General features: G+C 35.0%; 1 protein-coding gene across 1 annotated transcript in view; it reads left to right on the top strand.

Moving 5' to 3' along the window:
- The window catches only part of LOC129370909 (mannosyl-oligosaccharide 1,2-alpha-mannosidase IA), a 190230-nt gene that overhangs the window by 98220 nt on the left and 65817 nt on the right, over positions 1 to 26193 (top strand). The window contains exon 3 of the mRNA XM_055047184.1: positions 12794 to 12909. Coding sequence (XP_054903159.1) covers positions 12794 to 12909 — 116 coding nt within the window. The remainder of the gene's footprint in view (positions 1 to 12793; positions 12910 to 26193) is intronic.

Raw genomic sequence — 26193 nt, 5'->3', positions numbered from 1 at the left:
TCAGTTCTTCTGTTTTTGGACATAAAAAAATAACTGACCATAAATCAAGCTTTTTTTGCACAGATTATAGTAAAGATGATGAAAACATGTATGACGAAGCAAGAGGATTATCAGAGATTGTCCTCTATGCAACTGTAAGAATCTGCTCACAAACTGATGAATTCAAGGATGAGGCCAAATTTTCAGCATCATGACGATGCTTCCAAACTATAATGATTATTTATTCTTAATGTTTGCTTATTTTTACAGTTTGTTTATATCATCACTGATGACGTAAATCAAGAGTCTCTCATGGAGGCGACTACAAATTCAGACATGCTGTTTGGCTTGAAGTAATCAGGTTTTGACTATTTTAATCACAATCCCTCTCTGCCAAGCCTTTAAGCTTATGTCGGCATTAGCTTTTTTTCTTCATTCACTTATTTTGGATGCTAAAAATACACCTTGCTTTTAATAACTTTGGCTCATCGCATCATGTCTCGACCTAAATTTTTCATAAAGTCACAGAATAAATCCTCTCAGTGTACCTGCTCACCAGTGCACTTTGTTTCCATTTATCATTGTGGATTGTCGGTCATGAATCCTGAGAGATGATTGTGTTTATGTCTATGCTTGCAGTAACTTATGCGATAATCCTGTTTGTGTTATATAAATGCAGGACTGCTTATATTTACTGACATTTGACTTACGGTTTCCTCTCAGCACTGTTGTTATCTCAGTCCCTCACAAAAGCAGAGTGGGGCTACTATTCCCAACTATTCGTTGACAGCCCTAGAGAAATCAGGACATTTCAACCTCTGCAGTCCATATTGTTGAAGATAACAAAAACCTAGTTTTACTCCCTATTTTTTTTACCTTTGTAGGCCTGTACTTTTTTTAAACATCAGCAATATAACGGCATGTAGTGGCAGCTATTTAAATAATAATGGTACATTGTAAGTTTACGGTTTTGTGCCCTAGTGCACAAAAATATTCCAATAAATATTACTGTAGAGATTTTCTTAAATAAAAACACACTCTTTACCTTCAGCTTTACCATTCATAGAAAATGTTCATCCATTGTCCAAAATACGTATCTTTGTGCAGATGTGGGGGTGCAGGTGCTTTTATCCAGTGGTCGCTGGGCAAGAGGCAGATTATGGCTTGGACAGATTGACAGTTTATTGTAGAGCAATGCAGGGATGCACAGGGCAAACCACTCACATTTTATGTCAATTGAGAGACCAATTAACCTAACAGTCATATTTTTGTACTGTTAGAGGAATATAGAGCACCCAGATAAAAAACACACATGAACAAGGACTACATGAAAACTCCACACAGAATGACACCAGGCTGAAATTCAAAGCTAGGACCTTCTTGCTGCAATGCAACAGTGGTATCAACAACCAAGCAAATAACTCATTTTGTAACGAGTCAAATATTTTTTTGTTTTGAATTTACCTTTTAAAGACTAAATGTATTTGTTAAGAAGATTATTCAGATGTTGAAAAATGTTCAAAGAGTAAATAATTTTTCATCTTATATGCGCAAAACATTAACACCTGGGAATGTAATAACACCTGGCTGTAATATTGCCTGGGTGTTATTTTTCTTTTTCTGAGTTGTCAGATTTTAATCTGAAACATAGAACTAGTCCTACTTCCCCATACATTTCCCATTTAAGGACTTTTAAAACACATGCAGACAATTGTTTTAACCCAACATAATATTAATTAATATATTAATATTAATTAAGATAAATTTACAATTAATTATGTTTATGAATTGTAGCAGTGAATTGGGCCTTTATTAATCTTGAGTTATACAAAGCCAGGAGAAACACAAGACATTATGTTTGAGTAAAAGTCCTGAAAATATCAGGCAGACAGTCAAATTAGAACCTAAATATCAAATGGTGAAAGTCTAATTTATAGTCAAAATCATTCCCAAAAACACATTAACCATCAAGGAATGCACTATATAAAGGTTAAAATTAAAATCTGCAAGTCAATGAAGTAGTACAATTTCCAGCATGACTCAAAAGAGATAATGGTGAATACACTATTCACTAGTGTATTCACTAGTGTATTCAGTAAAATACACTAGTGAATACATGTCAAAGCTTTACAAAACCAGAGATATGAAATACACCACAAATCTGTGATCAATTCATCTCAAAGTCCTGTGAAAACTTTTCTTTTGTTAAAGACACCAGAAAACCCAGAGTTCCTGAAAGGTCCTCCAAAGCTTTTGTCAGACTTCACAATTTCTGAGTAGCATTGCACTGGTGGTGTTGGAGCTTATATGTAGTTGAAAGATTCCAACAGCCTGTGGCAAAGTGGAAACAGCAGCAGATAGAAAGGGTTAGAAGATAACCTTATTACAGTTCAGCTGGTTAAGAATTTCAAGATGTATCTGTGAAAATTTGTTAGGATGCTTTGTAATTTAACTTTAAAAAATACTGATCTTTCCACCTCAACTAAAATCTTTTTCTATGTTATTATTAATTCTCCATGCCAATGCGTTTTGCTTTGATGCTCAAAGCATACCAATGCGTTTGAGCATCCACTATGGATGCACTCTGCGAACTCACATGTCAATGTTGTTCCAGGTTCTTGCTCTGCCTTTAAATGGCTGCAGCACTGCACAAATGAAGTGCAGCCTCTACTCTTTTACGATGGCTGATTTAATTTCTCCATCTGACAGGTGCTCTTTGTCAACAAGTTATTTCACCTCTGCTAAATCAGTTGGGCTGCATCTATTTCCGTTTGAAGCTACTTAGCTGGAAAGATGCATTCAGATCAACTAGAGTATACTGTTCTAGATGGGAAGTATTTGCATGTTGTGAAAGTGCAAAAAAATCAAATTACTAGAAGAGAGTTTTTATATTTTATATCTTTTTGAATAATCACAAGGCCTTAGATCTCAATTTAATTACATATATTTTTTTATTTCCTCCCTGTGTATACTTTTAGTCGGGTTGACATTGAAGCTAGCTGAATGTGATGTGTTCAGCATCTTTATCAGCTGCCTAATCTGAGTCTCTAGATGTCATCTGTAATCAGGTTTTGTAGGTTGACAGAGCATCAGATGTATGATTCCTCCTCTCTCACTGTGCTGCTGTGTATGTTGATCAGTCCAAGACAGGCTTTTTTTTTCTGGAAAAGTCGGAGGAGAGGGGTTTGATACTGCACTGAATGCAATATGTAATCTCATCTGAGCGGCTGTCATATCAGACAGGGCTGTTGCGCTGACACGCCACGCTCTCCCAGAGTTGCAAATTAAATCGCTGCAATTAGATTGACGTGTGAGCACGTGCGTGTGTGTGCATGAGCATGCAGTTTGAAGTCTAGAGCCTCGCTAATCATGTCTGGACAGTGAGCATTTTGTGTTTGTTTGTGATTTGATTAATCCATGTGAGAATGTGCTGATTGGCTACTTAGAATTTAACACCTTCAGAGTTTTGAAATAATCCTTCTGAAAGCCATTTGTACCAGATTTTAGCCCAATTCCAAACACTAAAATCAACATTAAGCATGTGTGCTATTCTGCTTAATGTTCAAAAGGAAGGCAAGATTTGGGGAAACTGCAGATTTACATAAACTGCAAACATAGTAGCCAATTAAACTGTGTTGTTACTCTCCGTTGTAGTGCTATATATCCCTCAGAAATAAAAATAAACAAAATAACTTCTACCTAAAAATAATGTGACTGTCTAATGGTCCAATGTTGTCAATTGTCCTTATTAAGCTCCAATGTTTTGCTCCAAGATATAAATCCTACTTTTTTAAAAAGGTTTTTAACCTTAGCCCAAAGCTTTTCTGATCTGAAACTCCTCAATGGCTAAAATAGATGTTTTCACCATGTCAGGGATGATTTCTAACTATCTTTGGGGAAAATTTATAACCTCTTTAAATGTAAGGATTTACATAATTTCCATGTATCTACTTGTAGTCTGCATAGGTGCCTATTCAATGACTCCAACAAATAACAATTACTACCAGGAAGTTGTTGCAATATTCAAGTTTCCTTGGAGGGTCATAATCTATCATATTTCACAAGAGTCTACTTACAAAAGAATGAATCACAAACAAGGAGGAATAGGGTTTAATCCATAAAAAGATGTATTGCAGTTTTCTGGCTGATCACTGATCCTTAACAATCCTTACTTGCCGATTTTGATTTTGGCCAATACCAATGTTTTTTGGTTGAAAAGTTGATACATATAGCAGCAAAGTTGCTGGATTGGCAAATGTGGGGTGACTGTTGTTGACTACACACGTGCAGATTTTACCTGGTGTGTTAGTCAGCCGTTTTTTTAATAACAAAGCAAAATGAGATGATGGCTGAATTTCATGCTTTTGTGGAGGTAGCTAAAAACAGTGGATAAGATTGGTTTCACATATAAGTTTAAGTTGATCACTAATTTCCCTAAATTAAGAAAAATTTTCAATGCACCCTTAATATAAAACCATTTGAAAACAGGACTTGTGCTAGATTCAGCATTTTTATGTTTTATTTGTTTAAAAATTAAGTTCTTATTGCTAAATTCAATCTGAGAAATATTGCTCTGTTGTCTCTTGCTCGGCATGCCTCATAATTGATCAACTTTACTTTGGCTCTGGCTCTAATCTCCCTTTATGTATCAATTTTTTTGTCCTTTCCACTGTCTTGCCAAGAAACTGCTCTGGCAGGGACAGAGCGCCAGCTGATACATGTTCCTCTGCAGGGCACTTTGATGGGGTGATTATCATAATGGTGAAAATGGAGACACGTTGAAGGGACGTTAGGAAGCCTGTGTACCCTGAAAGGGAGTGAGATTGTGAATGTCTGCCTGAAATTTTGTCCATGAGGTTCCTTCCTGGTAATAATTCATGCAGAGAGTCTTAACAGCGTTTGTAGTTGCTGTAATATACTAAACAGATGCTAAGAAGATTATTTGTATGCAGGTTTCTTGTAACCATGGTAGCATAGCCCTTATAAATGTATTACCAGAATATGGAAGCACTCTGCCTCTGAATACTCTGCACTGATTATGCTGCTCATCACTGAAGGTGATGTTTGTTCAATGATTAGGGCATCACTCAGTATTTTTACTGGCAAAGGCATCAAGAAAAAAATATGAAAGGTGATAAAATATAAATATTTAATGATTTACAGCATAGCTGTAACTCTTCCAGCAGATAAAATCTTATATAGTCAAAAGTATCAGAAATTGAAACTGGAGTACTAATAAGATTCTGGGTTTCTGAGTTCACAGCATGTTACATGTCAGCAGTCATGCAGCTTGTCTGCTGTGTTTTTACCATTTCAGTGAGAGCTGTTAGTTTTTAAACCGCCTACATATCTTCATCTTCTGCTGCACCCTCATGGACAGTGGTGCTACATCAGTGTCTCAAACAATACACACAGCTCCTCATATGGCTTGAAGCAATAACATTGCTTTAGAAATTAAACAATGTTATTCAGTAAACAGAGCTCTTCAAACAGCTGTCTCAGTGGTTATCACTGACTCTTTGAGGCACCTTTTAAATATGCATCTGTTGTCTGAATAAAGAAAAATCAACACAAGACCCAAAAACTGTGTTTGCTTTAATTCAGAGCTTTTCAGATTTAATGCACTCCAGAAGTGCACACTTTAATTCCTTTTGAGGATAAAATTTGTTGAGAAAAGGGAGAATAAAGTGTGATTTATGGGTCATTTGTCCAGTCTGAAGAGATCAAATAGTATGGTGTACCGAAGGCATCAAATTGTATATTTATGGAGAAGATTTTGTTGCAAAAAGTGTGCGTGGCGTATAAAGCACTGTTCCAGCAAGTAACTAAAATTCTTTAGAGTGTTAATCAGTTTCATTTCTTTATTAGATTCAAGTGTATGCTCAATTTGCCGTGTTTCCAATAGTGTCATTACTCAGCGAGAGTTGTGTTGTAAGTTAAATAATGAATTTCACATTTCCATATGTTTTAGTTACTTTTGCAGTGGTTCCTGCTTAATTTTAGTGAACTGTTGTTTTTAGAACATTTGAGTTTTTCAAAATTGTTGGCAGCAAATTGCTGCAGTTTGTGAAGTGGAACATTTTAAAGTGATATAACAAGTTTGATGTTCATCTGTTACATATTATGTGTAATAGGGATCTTGATTCAGCCAGAACTGTGATGATGGGTGATGTTTTTACTTTAAAACTGTTGGCAAGCAATTGTGACTATTTTCTTTGAATAGATTTTTTTATTTTCTTTAGCTCCAGAAACATTCTTACGTGTCTCTCTGGAGGTGGGAATGTGTATTTTGATGTTTAACTTGATATTGTTTAACTGGGAAGTTATTGCTTGGATCAGGCAATGATATCACGCCTAAGTTGACCACCTTTTAATTGCAAGGCATACAATCTGTGGAATTGCTAATTTTAATGGTTTTAACTATTATTACAGATAGATTCAAATAACCACAAATTTCCCCCTATTTAATGCATTTAAATAATTAGATTCCAATCTTTAATCAAAATCTAAATCATTATTATAGAAACATCACTATTGAAGATGTTACTATAAATCAACTTTCATGAAAAACAATATCATCCTTCATCATCCCAGGTATAGCAAGTGCCTGAAAACAAAGAATATCTGTGTACTGTGGATAAAAAAAGAGCGCTATATATCTAGAAAACTAGTCTAATGACATAGTACAAATAGGAATAGATGGAATGACAAAATGTGGAAATGAACTCCGAGAGAATGATCTCACTGTGAAATTGACCTGAACTCTGGGGAAATGTCCAAGATAGGTGGTAATATTTTTGCTAAAGAGAGACTGAGAGGAAAATTTCTGCAAAACCAACATAGAGACCACATATCCTTTCTCTCAGTCACATTTTACAAAGCTCTGTAAATTTTAATAGTTCTTTTCAAATAACACCTGGCCAAGTTTAATAGCCGGTGGCAAAACAGAAACTCACTGCATAAAATTCAGAGAATGTGTAGATCTGGGTCTATTTGTAGTTGGACATAGTGGCTGGGGGGAGGGAAGTGGAGGTATCTTTCTTTAGGCTGCTGCCTCCACAACCCGATTCCAGATTAAGCAAAAGATGATGGATGGGATGAGATGATTAACCATATCCCTCTGGTGCGTTAGCAGATTTATTCTTACTCTAAAAACACTTTGTTTGACTCTGCGGTTGGATAAAAAATAAGCTAAAAGACAAGGTCCTTTTTGTAAAAATGTCCACCTGAATTTCTGCTTCCTCCTTCATTTTTTATATATCGTATTCCTCCCAAGGAGGCTGAAAGACAGCTTTGGTATTCCAGTCTCCTGTGAAAGCTTGAGTTGACTGATGGTCGTGGCATTTCTCAATCACTGTTTCTCATGGCTCTGTTCTGTACAGTAACCCAACTTAATCCTTCTCCCTCAAAATCCACTTTCTTCTCACCCACAGTTGCTCTGTTTTTGCTCTCCATCAAAGGTCCGCTAAGCTACAGTCTCCTCCTCTGTGCACCTTTTGAGCTTTTGCTTCTAATAGCAAACAACTAGATTTTATTAACATCACACAGACGTGAGTGCCTGCTAACCCTCTGTAGTGCCAGGTAGTGCTAACAAGCCACTGATTGGCCTTTTGATTAATAATAGGATGCTGCCAAACTCTGATAACAGGACAACATAATTAGGTGACTCCCTACATCTGTACCAATTAGATTCACTTTTATGATGTTTGTGGCGTGCCTTTCATATTGATCCCGTCTTTAAAGTTTAAGTATCAATTAATGTTATGAGTTGGCTGCTAAAATGCAAAACTATAGCCCTGACTTTTCTGTTTTCCCCTGGGTGAATTTAAACAATCCATCTTTGAAATCTGAATCCTCTTATCTGCTTAGTGCTTTGCACTTTTAATTCCAGTTCCAGATGAATTTTAAATAGGCACAGGATTTCCTTTTAAGAATATTGCCACATATTTTGTATGCATTATCATACTGAATGTGCCAGCTAAATTAAATTACAGGGTAATGTTGCCTCTGAATCAAACCTCTAAGGGATTAAATACCATACTATGTATTCACTCAATAAGAAAAGCCAGTAAGACCATGAAACAAAGTCTAGCTTTAGAGTTTATCATGTGGGCCTGACCTGTCTATTATAACTTCACTGACTCCACTGATTATCATAATTAATAAACATCGAATAACCCATGACTTTCTAATGGCTTTTTATTTTATGTTTAACACATAAAGTCTGGGAACTATGGCCCCATTAACTATTCAGTTATTTTCTTATTTTCTTCACATTTCAGTGTCTCGTTTATGCCTGATTTTACATAATCCACAAAATATTTTTGCTGTAGAAAAAGTTACCTTTTCAGGTAGAGGGTTACCTAATATCCCATTCTGTTTCAATGATTTCCATGAAATGCTTTTTTTTTTAAATCCATCTACCAGAAACTGCCAGGATAAATATATATATATATATATATATATATATATATATATTATATATATATATATATATATATATATATATATATATATATATATATATATGTTTCTGGTTGACATCAGTCTGAGGAAAGTTTTCCAGATCAGATGTCAAATGTTTGAGGCTTCTTACATTGAGAGCCTTTTCTGAGTCACCCGACTGCATCTCAGAGGTACAAATATTTGTACTTTTACTCTGTACGGACTTTCCTTTTTTTGTACTAAAATGCTGTACAATGAGATGTTGGATCATTTTAAACATTTTAAGTTAGAATAAGCATATTTATTACACCTCACAGAAAATATTAAGTAAAACCTTATTTGTTTAGGACCTTTCCAGACGTATATCACAAAGTACCGAACCCACACACGCACACAAAAATAGTAGACATCAAACATCCAAATAGTTCAACACAAGACATTTTATGAAGATTAGTGTTTAGTTGATATTTAGAAATAATTTGACCAAGTTGTGAGGCTACTGTTGACAAGGTTCTTTCACCGTTTCTTTTTAATCTGCAATACATATTTTGAAATATTTTATTTTCTTGTACTCCAGCAAATAGGAGAAATGTAAAGTTTGCTATGTGTAAATTGATATGCCCAGGGATTCACATTGTGGCTATTTATTTATTTATTTATTTATTTTAAGCAAACCAACTGAAAAATATATTGTAGATAAAAATGACTCAAAAACCCACCTTGGCTAAATAATGTCAACTTTTTATAGAATTGCTTTGTGATGCCTCTACAAAAATTGACCTGCATTCTGCTAATGACTTAAAAAATCTAAAGGAGTTGGGACAATGATATTATAATTTAACTTTTTTGTTGATTTAGCTTCAGAAGGCTGTACTAAGGAGAGTTCATGGTTTTATGGCTGCAGCATTTAAATTCTGCTGTGTGTCTGTGTTTTGGTCTGACTTAATAAATACATAGTAAGGCACTTCAATTGCTTATGTCTTCACAAGGATCTGTGACTGTGCTTCCATTTTTAGCTCAGGCCCACAGAAAGAAATAAAGTCTAAGAACAAGGAAACTGACGGAGTCCACGATGATGGATTGATCTGCTCCCCGTATCCTTGGAGTCAATCAATCTTCTAAGCTCTGTTGCTGTTTTCAAAAGGAATTTTCCACACTCCTCTAGTTTGCCTCAAGCTACGGAGCTGTACTCCTGGGTTAGGATAACCAGAGGTCTTTAGATATCTGATCGCACCTCATTCTTCAGCTTTTACTTTTCAGCTGCCTCTGTTTTTAGAAGTCATAAGACCGTTTGATAAGTAAAGTCAAGTCAGATGCATCTGAAAATGTTTTTTTTATTCATTTTTCTGCAAAAGTAGTGCAGGCAGAATAGCATTACTCATACATGATGCTAACATCCAGCTCACTATGCCAAGCTATGCTCAGTAACCTCAACAGATGGTCTTCTGTCAACTAGCGCTGCTCTCTTATGAGATGCTCTTTCATCAGGGAAACATGGATGCTCAGAAAGTGGAAGGTTTTGTGATTGCAGTCGGCTGAAACTTTGTGAGGATAGCATAGTTTGTTTTAGTTTCGGACTGTAATTATGTTACAACATTATGCCTGTGAAACCCAAACCAGTGCACCATCCATGTACCATGACATTCTCTTATTTTAGTGACTTGTGATAGAAGAAAAGTTTATCACAGCATATTGTGGGTTCATGTGATACTGTAAAGCTGAGCCCTTCCCATAACTATGGCAGCGTTATGGCTACAAATGAGCTGTGCAGTCATAAAAATGACTATGGTACAATAAATTGAAGTAGTGATATTGATTAAGATCTCTGGAGGTCTGATTGTTATACCTGTTTTCCCTTTAGTTTTGTTCTTGAAGTGCTATTTTTAGTAGTTATACCCTTCACAAAACTAAAGTAAGAGCTATGGTGGATTTTGACATTGCTTTCTCAAGATTTGTAGGTTTTTTGGCTGCAATATCAGATATCTGGTCTTTACAAATGAGAAATACTAGTCTGAATTATCAACTAGTCATTATGTTGGCCTCCTTCTATTATATCTTTTAGTTATGCTTGTTTGAAGACTAGATGTACATCAGGTCCTGATGTACATTAGGTTCTGCAACTAACACTGTTCCTAAATTTACAAATAATACTGATGAACAATCAATTTGAATTGTTTCTTGCTACATAAACTGTGGATGTAAAGTGTTATAGAAGAAAATACACAAAAAATACTACAACAATTTTTAGCATTTGAGCAAAAATATATTTTTTGTTTGATAAAATCTTATTCCACACTTGTACTCATTGTAAATCCAGCTTCAGCAATCAATCCAGAATGAGTAGTGAGATTTGTGTGATTTATTTTTTTTTTTTTCCAGATTTGGGTTCTGAGGCCCAAAGGTATGGTTACCGGTTGCATATTTGGTGAGCTTCCTGATAAGAACCACAGTCTTTGATGTCCCAGGTTGCAGAATGGTTGCATCAGTTCAATCCAGTCATCTTAAGTTGGCTTGCCTGTTCTCAGGGATGAGCATATTTTTTTTTCCATCACCTCACTCAGTTAACCAGGGCAATTTCCATTCTTTTGTGTTTGGAAATGTATACAGTTTGAGGCTCCAAGTGTATCAATTTGTTTCACCAATTCTTTATTATTAAAACTACAATGTTTATTATTTGTTCATCAACCCTTGCACAGTTATTCAGTAAGGGCAGTGAGTAACTGTACCAGACAATTTTTGTGAACTTAAGCTGCATTTGTATAACATTTTGTCTTATCAGAAGAAAATTGGTGCAAGCATGGGAACAGGATTAGATTAACTCCTTCTTGTGTTTTTCATTTAGATTCTAAAAAGAAATAACCAGTGAGATTCATAAAAATAAGTGCACATACATGGTGGCACATAGAGATAGAAAAGGAAATTCTTCAGCTCATTCTAATCCAGATCCAGTCCATCACTTCTTTCTCCTGCTCTGCTGGTTGATTCCTAAATAACTTGACTTTCATGTGACTGTGAGTGATGTGTTGCTATGAATGCTTAATAATCTTCGAGAGAGGATGATTCTCATCTGGGCTTCTCCAAGCAATTTTCTTATCTTTTAGCATCACTGCTGTAATTAGAGAACTCAACACTTCAGGGACTTTTCCGTTTTTCAGCTTTCCTTAAAAGTTTTGCTGATAGTCAAAATATTAACAGTTAAGAGTTGAGCTTCAGTATTTGTTCACCTTAATTTAATGTTTCCCTCTTATCAGTAAAAACAAACGTCATTCCGTGTTGTAAAAACTATACATTCTTCAAAATTTACTGAAAAATTAGTTTGAGGGAATTTCTTAGAAGCCTCAGAGATTATTCCAGTTCAAGACCTTGCTATATATAAAAATATAAAAATAAATAAATAAAATACAATACAGTATTCACAATAAAAACACAAGTTTCAAATTAAACTTTCAACTTAGTTTATTTACATAGTGCCAATTCACTACATGTCATCTCAAGTCACTTTACAAAAAATTGTCTTTTCAATCCAATTGATCCTACTTATGCAGTTAAGTTTATTTTATTATTCAATGTGGTTTAAAAAGTTTCTATTTAAGGAAATAAATTCTTGCATTAAGTCAAGTCATGGACTTGCTACATTTACTCTTCCTGGCTAAGCATGTTGCAACAGTCGATAATCGCTTGCTTGCATTGGACTGTTACAGTTGCTTTTGATTGACTAATATGTTTGATAAATATTCTTGATGATTTTGATGATCATTTAACTAACTGTGTAAATTACTTATCAAATAGTTTGTTACTGTATCATGTTAGCAAAAGAAAAACAAAACAAAAATAAACAAGAAAAACAACAACAAATATATAAGGAATGAGCCAGAACCAAAAACTCATAAGGTGTCAAAGGCCAGAGAGAGCAGATCAGTTTTCAGAGAGGATTTGCAAAAAGATAGAGAAGCTGGGTGTCTAATTTTCAAGGACAGATGGTCAGTTTCACAATACACAATGAAATAAATGTCCATAAATGTGATCTCTTCCAAAATGAACATAACATGCAATGCAATATGAGAAACAGATTACTTCAGTTTTTCTTTTAATCTGTGGTAGGTAGTTGTCACTTTGCTAGTGACAACTGTTGTGAGCAAAGAAAAAAAATATAGAATACTAATTATTTTGATGGTTTTGTAGAACATCTAGAAAATGTGTGATAAATTGGCATATGATTTTAAAGATCATTACTATTAGGCACAATTTATGTGAAAAAACAATTCAATTGCAAACCTTTGTACTGGTTTATACATTACGGTTTATGCTTTTAGTGTGTGATTTTCTTCTATTTTAATTTTCTGTCTAAAATCGTTGTTGTGTTTTACAGGTGGGCTCAGAGGAGCTTCTATTGTGGACTCGCTGGACACGTTGTATATTATGGGACTGATGGACGAATACAATGATGCCAAGGAGTGGGTGCAGACTAGTTTGGATCTAAACTCGGTGAGTCATTTTGCTTTCTGTTCAAAAGTGTATTTTCTTAGTTCGTTGTAATTCTATTAAAGTCTATAAACACATTTCTGTGTGACTGTAAATAATGGGATTGCTTTATTAAAAGTGTAGAATAAAGTGTTCAATGCTCTGAGTACTTTATTAAAAGTATTAAATAAAGTGCTTTTTGTGGATCCCTTGAAATGTGCAGCATTTATTAACATTTCTGAGAGAAGAACAATGCTTATTTTTCCCAGTCTTACAAAATGTAGTTTGTTCCTCATCTATTTCAGATTGTTTGGCTTTTGGAGAACATGGTAACTTTTTTCTTTCCTGCAATATTTATCATTACAAAAAAAACCCTCAAAAAACACAAACTTGCCCTTAGGGATTACATTTATGATTTATTGAGGGAGCATGAAATACATAATTTCTAAGATTAACAGAATTTATAAAAATCAGGGTGCAAGTCTATGTTATTTTAACTGAGAAATTTTTCCTGAACTTTTTTGTTTTCTTTTAAGACATGGAATGTTAAACACAATTTAAAGTTGAAAAAAGGGAGGGTTGTGGCTCTTCATCCATATGCAGGGCAGTAACATATCAACAAGGTAATGATGATTAGAGTCTCATTAATTTATTTTCTAATAGGGGCAGCTTGTCTGTGCCGTTCATTAATGTTTCTGAAGAGACAGGAGCAGAAAATGCAAAAAAAAAAAAAGAATCATCTGTTGACACATTTAGTCAACCTTTAAATTTCCAATATGAGATTTTGGGCTTTTTTAGTTTTGTATAACTGACATGTCTACAGAAATCTGTCAGCACTCTTTTATGGTTTACCCACCTGGAAAAAAACCCCAAGAACTATAAAAAAAAATAAAAATAAATAAAAGCCACACAGTTGGACAAAAAGCTGTGGCTTTTGCTCTTATTGTCCATGTTGTTCCCAGTGTGTTTGAATGGACTGTCCACCAGAAATACAAAGCACCACAAAAATATATTTCCAGTCCTTCTATTGTGTGTCATCGCTTTCCTACAAATAGATGCATTTTAAAATGTTAAAGTACTGATTTTTCATTGGGAGGAAATGGTCAATAATCTGTTAAACTATATTACTCTTAAAATTATTCAATGGCAATAATTTTCTGCAGCCAAAAAAACAAACAAACAAAAAAACACTTTTAATCAGAAGCATCCAGATTTTGTAGGCAAAACAATATTGCAAACTTATCTTTGGCCATCCAGAAAAATATTGTAGCACCTATTTAGTTTTGTGAGGAATTTGATGAGATCTAGACATAATTAAACATCACCTGTTTCACTGTATGGATTAAAGTGTCCAAGTGGAAAAGTGTTCAAGTGGAGGACATACAACCATCACCAGGCACAGATCCAGGGTGACAAGCACCTAAGTCACCCTGGAAACAGGCCTCAAGATGCTAAAAGAAGTCTCCAAAAACCCAATGGAATTTTATACTCGAGCAAAAGTTGTGCAAGAAGGAACGCTTAGCTACTTAAGAAAAACACGAAGACTAGAATGAGTTCTTTTTTAGATAATGCATTAAAAATACTTCTGTTTATCAGAAACTGCTCCTGGAAAATATGAGATGCTCTGCAAAATAAAATAAAGCTGAAGCAGACCTGGACTGTGCAACATGACAGTGACTCAGAACATGCCAGTATATTTAAAAGAATGACTGAGAATGAAGAAAGTCTGAATTGAGTCAAAGCCCAGATCTTGACACATTTTCTTCCACTCTGTATGCTTAACACTTTTTGCTAACATTTATCATTTTATTTTTAAAGTTTAACAATGAATTACTCTTCATTGTTGGCAATGAAGAGTAGTTCCTTCTTTTTTCAATGTGTGACAGACTTGCTGCCCCTTACTACATAAACTTAATGAACTTTTTATGGGTGGGCCTGATAGTGGCTCTATTGAGTTTTTATTGAGTTGTGTTTCTGTTCTCTAACTGCATTTGACAGTTTTCCAAAGTTCAGGACATTTCTGCAGGGATCGGAGACAGCGTCCTGTGTGGCCACAGGCCACGCCGTGTTATCGACTGATAGGATTCTGAGATTCACTGAAAGGCCTTTACGAGGCAGAAAATGTAATAAATACCACAAAGACTGTGGAAGAGGGGTTTAAAGGACACCATAGATAGAAAAACTGTGGGAGAGACAACGATAGAAGAGGCCATGACACTTTCATTGAGAGAGTTTCTGGAGACCGAGTCAGGAGCAGCCAAGGGTTGCCAGTACAGATATTATGTTGGCTTGAGTGGAGGCCAGAGAAAGTGCCAGCAAGGCTGGTTTTTGAGTGATTCTCCACAGCCAGTCAAGTGCATCGGGTCATTTGTATGTTTATTTTTAAGTTTGGTAGATCAGAGAGGTCATTTCTGGGCTGTGGTTAAAGAACGCAATAAAACATGGCAGTAAAATGTGATTATGACAAACATGGAGACACAAGTATTGCTGAGTGCAGTATTCTAAATGTAGGCCAATTACTCAATCTATTCACAGCATCTTACAACAATACACTCCAAACTTTATGCTGTGCTGGCTGAGAACATATTCCTTACGTTTAGCTTTCATTTTTATCTTGATGTGTTTTCTATTGGCTTGAGAGCGTAAACATTATCAAAGTGTATTAAGGTTTTAAATGTGGTTTCACATACACCATTTCAACAGTTGATAGAGAAACTACAGTTATTTGAGGCACAGTGTCGTTCATCATCCCGCTCCCCACTTGTTACTGTCCACTGTTGCTCAGTCGGCTAAAACAGGGACAATACAGGTTTCCTTGACTTTAACTTCAGTTGAGCAATTTAGTATATTTATAAAGCACCAGTTCACAATAAATGTCAACTCAAACTACTTTGCAAGGTAAACAGTTCCAAATTATATGTATAAATATACAATCATTATAATACATACATTTTAATTAATCTCTGGTTATGTTAAAATCTGTAAAATTAAATTCAACATGCTTATGGGAAGACTTTTCTAAAAAAAATAAAATAAAAGGCAATTTTTTTCTTGTAGTTGTGAAGCACTTAATTTTTGAAAACTCGTGTCACTCCTACGAATTGGAAGCAACATGTCTCTTCAGCAACTGACTGCAGGCTGAGTGCCGGATTAATTAACTTCTGCTGACTGAAATCAGCTCATCTGGCTAAGAGCTAATTTCTAGAAATCAAAATGGCAAAAATGCACAATTCAAAATAAGCACTTGACTAAATTGAAACAAAACGTAGTGGGCTTGCATTCTATATTTGTACTTAAGTCTAAGTAAAAAGTAAATATTTCTCCTCTTGCTTCTCTCTTTACAAGAGTAAGAATGTTTGTTGCTTTTGTGCTTTTTCAAAAGAGTCAATAGAACATTTAATTATCCCAAATTGGTGTTTACCATGAGAAAGTGAAACTCATAATTTATTCAGTCAAGTTAATAAGATGTCCTGATAGCAGTCAACATACTGACCCTTTTACAGAATTTTTCGGGAGAATTTAATGTAAATGTAAGAGTTGAGTGTCCAAATCTTTATTCCAATAATGGGAACTTCTAATTTATGATCTAAGTTAAACCATTCTGACAGTATGTTGTTTGTGTGTTATTCTTGAGAGCTCTGCAGTCTTGATTACTGCCAGTTTTTGGGTCATGAAAAGGATAGGTTTTACACCAGAACGTTTATTTTTTTATTTTTCTTCTAGTGAAGAACACAGAAAGGCAGTTATGGTTTATGATTCGTCTTTGAGTAAACTTATGATTGTTTAGTGGTGGCTAGAAGTTAGTGAGTGGGATCTGCAACACTTGCAGCCCGTGCTGAAGCAGCCACTTACAGCCGCAGTGTCACCAATCATAAAGACAGAGAGACAGATTTACAGTTCACAGTGAACTATGGCGCGAGTGTCATCTGCCATCCATCAGATTCACCCCCTCATTCCTTCACCACTAAAAGAACGACTTCCACTTTCTCTGCTCTGGGGAAGTTGGATACAACTCACCGATGACAGTATGAATTAAGTCTCCAAATATGTATGTACTCTAAGGCACACTACTATAAATGATCCGGGTTAAGGGCTGCTCAGGGCCCTGAAAGATGTGATTGCATGTCGGATTATTTTAAAATCCTATGACGGCATCTTTAAACAGTGGATAAATATGAGCTGCTGCTGTTTTTTCTCTCAGTGGATGAGACAGTTTTACTATGTCTCCCACAAAACCCTCAGCAAACCTGTCACGCATGGCTGCCTTTGTCCAAAGATTTTCTGGATCTTTGATTAGCTGTCACAACATGCTGTTTTATTATACAAATGGTAAAGTGCTACTGGCTCAATAAGTTTTCCAAGACCACTCAAAATGACTGTGATATAATCAGTTTGTCTAAACATAGCTAAAGACAATTCAGAAAAAATAGTGTTTTAGAAACAGAATTGTCATGCTGTTTGTGTTCTTATTTATTTACTTATTTTTTAATGAGGCACTACTGATGTGTTTTTGTTGCTTACTTAGTTTACTTGGGTGTTAAAAATATGAAGTGTTTTAATCTCATATTTCTATGGGAAGTTTCTTTTCCCACATTTCTTATACTTGGGGGATAATAAATTTTTCCAGCAATCGTGAAATGTGTTTATATGGTTATTTTACCAATTAACTTCTGTTTTATTACTGAAACTATTTCAGGAATTAGAAATAAAAGTATTAATGCTCAGAGTACTTAAGTCTATAGCATTGCAGGCATACGCAGTAGCATAGTAGCATAATGAGGGATGAAGTGGCAGAGCAACATTCATATGGAGGGATTTTTGTGTAGACTTTTCTTCGTAATTACATTACAATGTCACAGGATGCAGTGAGCCAGACTGTAGAGCTTGATTCATCTGTTCAAGCTTGTCTGTCATCCAGAGCTCAACACAAACTGACAGTCGGTCTATAACTTGTTAGCGGTAAAACAAGGACATAACAGACAAGGACAGTGTTACAGTAGTAAAGAAATACGAGTATTTGGAGCAGGTTTCAGTCTGTCTTTTGCCTTCTACTGGGATTTAGACATCAGCCTCTGCTCATTATCTCACTTAATCCAAGTGTTAAATATAAAAAAACTGATAATCTCCCACTTGTGAAACAGTGTTTAGCAAGACAAAACAACAGATTTTAAATTATTTGCATAATGAATAAAAGGAAATTCATCTGGAAGAATTCTGACCGTAGGATTGTCAGCTTGATCCTGTTGCTGAATTTGAAGGAGCAGCTGTGTTTCCAAACCAGATCGTTCTGGTGGCTGACCCTATTATCAGAACAAAAGAAGCTACTGCATGTTTCTGCCACATTTTATAACAAGTTGTTTTTGCAGAAGTACTCCATGATTGTGTGGGAACATCATTACAGAGCAAACTTTTATTTGATTAATGGTAAGTGCTTTAAGAGCAATTTTTCATCTTAGTTTGAAAGTTTTAATCTGGGTCAGGAGCTGCTCTCTCGAACCTTGTTGGACTTGATCTTATAAAAAAAAAAAAAAACTTAACGAAGACTCTAAAACTGTACTTTACATCTCCATTCAGATTTTATTGCTTGTTTGCATTAAAACTCAGCTCTTCTAATCTCATTGTGAACTTTATTTGATCAGGATCTCACTTGAGTAGAGTCAAATTATTGCACCCGAACCTTTGTAGGGTTCCATCTATCACTTACTAAAGACATTTTGCTACTTGTTTATAAATTTTTTTTACCGAATGAACTAGTTATCAAAGAAAATAATTGACTCAAACTTGCAGAAATTGGAGGAAATCACACATTTAGTGAGTTGTTTGAGGTCATGAATGTTTGAGAAGTTCACAGAGGTCTTAATCCAATGGAAAGCAACATGTAAGCGGATCAGAGGAGGAAATTGTAAAAAGCAAGACAAGGGTGGAAATATTTTTAGCCAGAACATTTTTTTTTTATCCCCACTTCATATTAAAAACTGTATTCATTCATTGTCTGAGTGTAATAATTGTCTAATGCTATGACATTTTAATAAATTTGGGTTAGTGGACTATTAAAAACAAATGTCTGTAGTGTATTGAGACCATATTCATATTTTTGTAATGATTTAACATTTTCTTCTAACATTCATTGGTAGTTATTTAAACTTCTTCATATTAAAATTGTTGAATATATTTAGAGCCTCTCATGATCTTGGGTATTTTATTATGTTTTGGATTTTTGTCAAGTTTGCTCTATTTTGCCAATTAAGGAAGATAAGGAGATGTGTTCAGTGACCCTTTGTTTTTAGTTTTCTTTTGATAATCTATTCAAGTCATTTTTTTAATTACAGTTCCCCTTCTGACTCTTGCTTTTTTTAAATCATTCAGTTTTACTTTGTTTTTCCTGATTTATTACCTCCGTACTGTTGGATTGTAGTGTTCCCTACAGTTATTCTTCCCATCTGTTCAGATCTTAATGCTTCAATTTCATCAGCTTTGGATTTGGCTTAGTGTTGGAAATACTTTAGGAGTGATTATGGTTTTCTTTCTTTGCATTTTTTGTTGTTGAACATGTAATTTTAGTAACTCTTGCTTTAAATCCGCTTGTCTCCTGTCTGCTCCCTTCATCTGGAACCTCCCTTTACCACAACCACATAACAAAGGCTGTCATTTACAGGAAGCGGCTGAATGCTGGGACAATATTGTAGTAGCCAGAATATTTTTAAATCATCTTAACCTTTCATAACGAAGTCTGCAAAAAAAGCCACCATTTTAACAGGCTCATGAGCATCAGGGCACTTGTGTCCAAGCTTTGCAGCTTAAAGCGACAGGGCATTTGTGGGATCTTATTTTCTTTTTGTCAGTAAATATATTCAATAAATAAATTTTAGCTAGAAAAGTGACTTTTTTGTCTAATTTTTATTCCTAAATCTTAGTGGTATAATGGGAACTCAGGAGATTTTTGCCGGATTGAAATTCAGTTTTTGATATCTGTCTTTTTTCCAATACACTAGTCAGATGCATGTAAATGACTTAATTTGGCTTAATGAGCATTGAAGAAACCTTCAAATAATTTATACACTCTTGTTAGAAAATTAAATTGTGATAAGGAGACAGATGACGTAAAGTTTTGTAAGCTATTTAGCTTCTGTCGCTAAATAGCAGTGCTAAAGTTTGCGTCCTAATGGTCTTTTCATTCAGTTTATAAAATCTATTCGTTAGGGCTCCATAATATGTTGAAAGTGCATTTTGTGCACATTGTTATAAGTGCACAAAATGCCTGAGACTCTAAAAGTACGAAAAACAATGGAAGAATCATAAGAAAAAGATGAGACAGAAAGGAGTGAGGAAAATTGCTGGACTTATCAGAAGAATTATTGTTATTCTTATATTCAACAACAGTTTTGGAATAACTGAATTTACTAATATGCAGCCCTGCTATTACACTTTTTTCTTTCTAAGGTAATGGTTGAACTTTTCTTTCTTTTTGCTAGTGAAAACTAAAAGTATAAATTTCAGAGTTTAATTTTGAAGTTTGTAGAGGTGATGCTGAATTTAGAATTTGATTTACATTATAATTACAAAAACAAAGAAGAGGGTTGTCACTGATCCTTTTGTTATAAAAATCACATTAAACTGAGTCCTGCAGAAGAACTGCAGTAATTAGACTGAAATTATTATATGAATATGATTTATTCAAAAAACATAGAATGGAAAAGAAACAAAAATATTTTGTTACTCACCTATTTTTTTCTCATTTCCTTTTTTATTTGTGATTTCTGTTCATAAATAAAAAGCACTTCAGCTGATCCGAATTGATAATTGCTATGCTTTACATGTTATTCACAGTGATTGAATATTGTCTGAATTCATTCAGGCTTTTATTTCCAAATGTAAGATCAGCTAGCATGAAATCTCATGGGTGTTTTTGAGTATTCTTGAGGATGGATGGAGATCTACTGTTTGTTTTTTTCTGGTGAAATGTGTTAATCCTAAAACAAAACATTTATATTTATTATCAAGAAAGTCTAAAGAGGAACTCTAATCTTAAAAAATGACAGAATTGAATCTAAATAGAAAAAAACCTTTTTTTCCCCTCTTTGGGATTTAGTGATGAATAGTATAACGTATAATAATGTTATCAACAATGAATGTACCTAATAACACTTAAAACTTGCATACAAATTAACCCCGGTATGAAAATGGTTTCCTTTCTTGGAGGGAAATGTTGAGATATCCTTGGTGAAAAGGTTGCAGTGAGACCTGCAGCATAACATATGGTTAGTTCAGCCTGAAATATCTCATTAGTTTACTCTCATATGATGGTAATTTCAACTGCACCAAACTGGTAAGTTTTATGGTTTTCAGTGATAAAGCAAAAGATGTTATTTTCTATATATATGCATACAAAATATGTTATTGCCAGAGAAATCTGCTAAAGTTTGATAGTGAAAGCAATAACAAGAGTTGAGTCTATTTCGACAAATTGTGGTGGTGTTTGTATATTAACAGAAGTGAAGAACTTTGCTTGAGGCATCTGCTTTAATGTAAAACTGTTTTATTACATTCAGATAAAGGGCAGCAGCAAAAACACCAAAGAAAAGCCAAGGTTTGTTTCTAACAGTATTCATAGACTCTAGTTATCTTTGATCTTTTTGGAAGAATGATCCCAGTAGGGTTTTGTGTTGTTGCTGTCTTGTTTTAAAAATGGAATGCTGTATTTTTATTTATCCATAAAAAAAAAGCTAAATGAGCAGTTATTCTGTAAATGCGCTTCCACATAAGGATGTGATTTAGTGCCGTAAGAAATGGTAGCAATGAGACCTGTAGCCAGGTAGTTGTTTACCTCCACGGATCTGTTTTTTTGACCCCTCCTGACCTCTTGTCTGCTTTAAACGAGACTGCACTTGCTCCGAGTCATGAAGGTGTCTGAAGAAAAACTGTGTCATTTGCAGCGTCAAGTGATTGTTTCTGCAAAGACGCCGTATCCCTGAGCTAAGGTCGAGCTGAGCTGACATTCTGTCTCGGAATGTGGCGGCAGAGGACATTTTGCATGATGCATTGTTGTGGATGCTCACAGCATGTTTATAATTCATGCACTCCTCTGCAAGCTTATATACCAAATGTTTATCCTTTATTCTCACTTGTACACATAATTTCAAAACTACAAATATCTTCAAATATTAAAAAAATTGTGTTTGGCATATCACAGTTTTTAAATGTGAACATTGCTGCATAAGTAATGGATTGAAGGTGACATCAAAACAGCAGCAAGTTACACATGTAAAGATGGTGAAAAATAAAAAAACTGGAGCTGGAGCTGTTTGCATGTACACTCAGCTGCTGATGCAACTCTGATGATATAAACTAAAATGGCTCCTGCGGAATAATAATTTTGCTTATTCATGGAAAGAAACTGGAATTTTCAAAGAATATGCTGCATCAACTTCAATAAACCTCATAAAAATAAATGTTTTTATTTTGATAAAGGGATGGATTAGCACATATAAATAGCTCTCTTTGTTAGATAAGAGTTACTAAAAGATTAAACATTAGAAAGAAGATTGTTTGTTTTTACTGTGTGTAAATATATTTGGTTATCCGTGGCCATGTGTTTTATATAATCAGTATAATTCCAGAAAGTCAGAAGGCAGTTTTTGTCCTCCTCTCATCTTTGTAGTTTGGAACCCAGCAGAACTCCAGCATCCTTCACTTTTGCGGAAAAGTGAAGGATGCTGCTCAGTCAGCAAGGCCGGATACAATGGGAGGTGTGTACAATATGTGATGAGAGATGGAAGCAGGGAGTCGCAGACAGAGTCATGAAGAAGGACGGACTGCAGCAGGGTGAATAATAACTCCGGAGTGAGAGTGTAGCAAAGTCCCATGAGGTGTGCGCATTATCATAGATGATGTGGTGGGGAGGCTGCTGGATTCCCCAGGAGGAAGCAGAAACATGTACACACTGAGCTGCTTGCTGTGATTCCGCGTTTGTGTCTGTTTGCGTCTGCAAATGTATAAAAAGAGAACATCGACTGAAAGAGAAGGATATGGAGTCCTGGGCTGGGTCGTATATCAGCTATAATTTATCACCCTGGTGGTTTTTGATTAATTATTCATCATGCTGTTACTACACAAAGTAAAGCATTTAGTGGAGGTTTATGGTGTAGAGTTTTCTCTCCATGCGCTTAGTTGATAATGTTTAGGGAGATCCTATATGCTTGTTAATTACTGGGCTCTTAAGGATAAAAGCCTTCAAAGAAAAATAAACTGAATCATACATTTGAATATTTTCACCATAAGCTAGTGGACCAAAATAGTGTCTCTATGCTCAGACCATTAAACCACACTATTGATTTGAGACAAAATTAGGCTTTCACTGTGGCTAGGCAGAGTTTTTAAAAATGCATCATGAGAATTTAACTGGACTGCAGCACATAAATTGATGTATTTCAGCTGATACCCATTACTGTCCACCTGTCAATTAAAATGTTCTGTGTAAAATGTTGAAAGTAGCTTGCTTTAATTTCAATTCCCACTAAAAAGCACTTTAGAAAAGATTCTCATCTCACTGATGTGGTACTTGTTGATAAAAAAAGAAAATAATTTCCACAAAAGCTCTGGCTTTCTAGAGAGAAAAAAAACATTCCATGTCTTTTCTGCAAAGTTTGGTCTAAATTGTCATGGTTTTCAAAAGTATTCACTCTCAAATAATGCAGATTAATCACATGCAGGAGAACTATGGCTGTCTTAAGCCTATCAAGTAAAAATAGTATTTCTAATTTGAAGTTCTCCAAAAGGTTAACTAGTTAACACTCATGTCCCTTTCATGGGTTGAATTTAGCTCTGGGAAATGGTCGCAACAGACTTTAAATAAGAACACTCTATCCAAAGTTGTACAAGTATTACATACCAAAGATGCTGATTAATTTCCACTTAATTATTAATTTCCTCTCTAGAAAAAAAAAATGTGTCCATTTGGTAGGTGGCCTCCCCAAACAAACTATTCTTATTGTTTTTGTTACTTTTTAAAGTTTGCATTCTTCTCCTATTCAGGTTCTCTTCCCATGACCACAGCATTTTTGTGACGGGTTGAAATGACATTGTTACCTTTGAGTTCTGTAATTTACATTTGTTTATTATAGATACTGTTTCGTTATTTCATCAGGCTATGAACTGAACAGTTTAACGACGTAATACTCATAAATCGTTTGTGGTGTGAAAGCTAGGTTTCTCTGCTTGGTCAAATTAATTTTGAGATCATTTCTATGTTGCATGACTTTGTGTTTTTGTGTTTATGATGTAAAGTACTTTGAAATGCCTTGCTGCTGAAATGTGCTATACAAATAAAATTTGATTTGATTTGATTTGATAAGTTACACTCAGTTCATCTATCCTCTATAGTAGCAAACATAATGTCTGAGATGGCTACCATTTTTATAGCAGGATTTGCAGCAGATAAAGAGCTGCACATAAAGTACAAATGAAATTATACATTTCAACTTTTCAACAAATGATCAGTGCTAGAATTTGAAGCAGAACTTTAATGATGATCTTCAGCGTTGCACTTTTAGGATATCAACATATAGAATGTTAATATTTTTAGACAACCCAAGTGATTTTGTGAGAGAGATTAAAAAAGAACATTTTCCTGTTTTTGTTCCATCATTTCAATTTCCACATCATTCTTTGTGAGCTTTTGCATAAAATGCATTTAATGTTGGCATTGTGGACAATTAAGGTTTCTTCAATGATTCTACTGAGTTTGTGCTTAAATTATATCACCTAATCCAAAATTTGAAGAATTTATATTGCAAGGGTGATTGCAATTTTATGTACTGAGAATGGGGACTCCTGTCCCCAAATGATTTACTCACATTTTAGACATGACTGCTTTACTCTTTCATTTTACAAAGTTTTCTTCTTCACAATATTCTATAAACAAGAGATTTTTAGTAATGGTTCTCTCACTAACAAATTTAATTCTCCACTATTACCAAGATTCTCATGGCTGCTTCCGTGATTAGGTTTCAGCTTGTTTCTTTTGTATCTTGATGGTAGGAGGGGACTTTTTTCACCAACCTTTACCCTATTTATTATCCAATAAGAGAAAAACATAGGCTGGACAGAGGAAAGTCAGACTTGGGATACTCAGTTAGTATAGGCAGCAGTGTGCAGTCGGCTTTGTTGCATGGGCAGAGATTAGAGTAACGGGATCAGATTGGTTCTTTTCATGATTTCTGTATGTTAATTAGCAGTGTTAAGTTAAATCACAGCAACTAAGTATGAATCAGCAGCTCTGGTTGGAGAGGCAATCATCCGCTTAATTTTCAGCCTTGGCTCATTGGGTCATTCTTTCTGTCACATTGGTCTAATTGGGATTTGAACTGTGGGAGCTTGTGGAAACCTGGATGCCGGCAACGCTGAGAGTCATCTGCCCAGTGACAACTATGCCTCTTTATTAGCAGTAAATCATTGCATTAACGTCTGAGCAGGAAACCCCACCAGGCTCAGAGTCTAGTCAGCTCCTTGGCACACAGCAGCGCAGCAGCCAGCCATGCCATCAGGCTCGCAGGCAGATCTGAGCTGAGCAACAGCAGATATCTTTGCCACAACTGTGGAATGCTCATCAGCTCAGAGCCGAGCGGCAAAGACTGTCCGCTTCATTGTGGGGTCCAAGTGAAGCAGAACACCAACAAGCTTCGACAGCAGTGTACCCAATGAGTCATTACCCTCATTAATCAATTTTCTTTTCTGCTGTGGCTCCTCCTGCACAGCAATTACATTATGTTGAGCCATTAAAATGCAAATTTGTCTTTCATTAGTTGGATCATTTAAATACTTGAAGCATTGTTAAAAGTAGTATCCAGTTGCTTTTGTTCTATATTTCTAAGAGAGGAGATGAGGGACACAAAGTAAACAGTTAAATCCCAGACTATCATTCACTGTAGTAACAGGGGAGGCTTTGTTTATTGTTTTTATTTTAGCTTGACTAAATAAGTGGTTATACTGTTCAGTATGTGATTTTCACAGTTGGATAATAATTCATAAATGTTTTAAAGTTTTTCCAACATATTTTTATTATCATGATGCATATTTAGGCAAAAAAAAAAAAAAAAACAATCAAACTTATTTGTAGTTTGATGCCCTTATTTGTAGATTATGTGGAATTTGTTTTTTCCTATTCTGTTCCTGTTTTGAGTAACACTTGGAGTTTAACAAGCTGGTAGTAGCTAGCTACTCTGAAGTCAATTGCTTTATTTTAGCAGTAATTATTTATTCCATTTGCTTATTCACCATGAGTGGGACTAAACAAAAAAGGTATTTTTCTTC

The sequence above is a fragment of the Poeciliopsis prolifica genome, unplaced genomic scaffold (genome assembly GCF_027474105.1).
Source record: "Poeciliopsis prolifica strain line A6 unplaced genomic scaffold, Auburn_PproV2 SCAFFOLD025, whole genome shotgun sequence".
NCBI classification, from domain to species: Eukaryota; Metazoa; Chordata; class Actinopteri; order Cyprinodontiformes; family Poeciliidae; genus Poeciliopsis; species Poeciliopsis prolifica.
The sequence above is the reverse complement of the archived record's forward strand: the minus strand, read 5'-3'. Positions and strand labels throughout refer to the sequence as shown.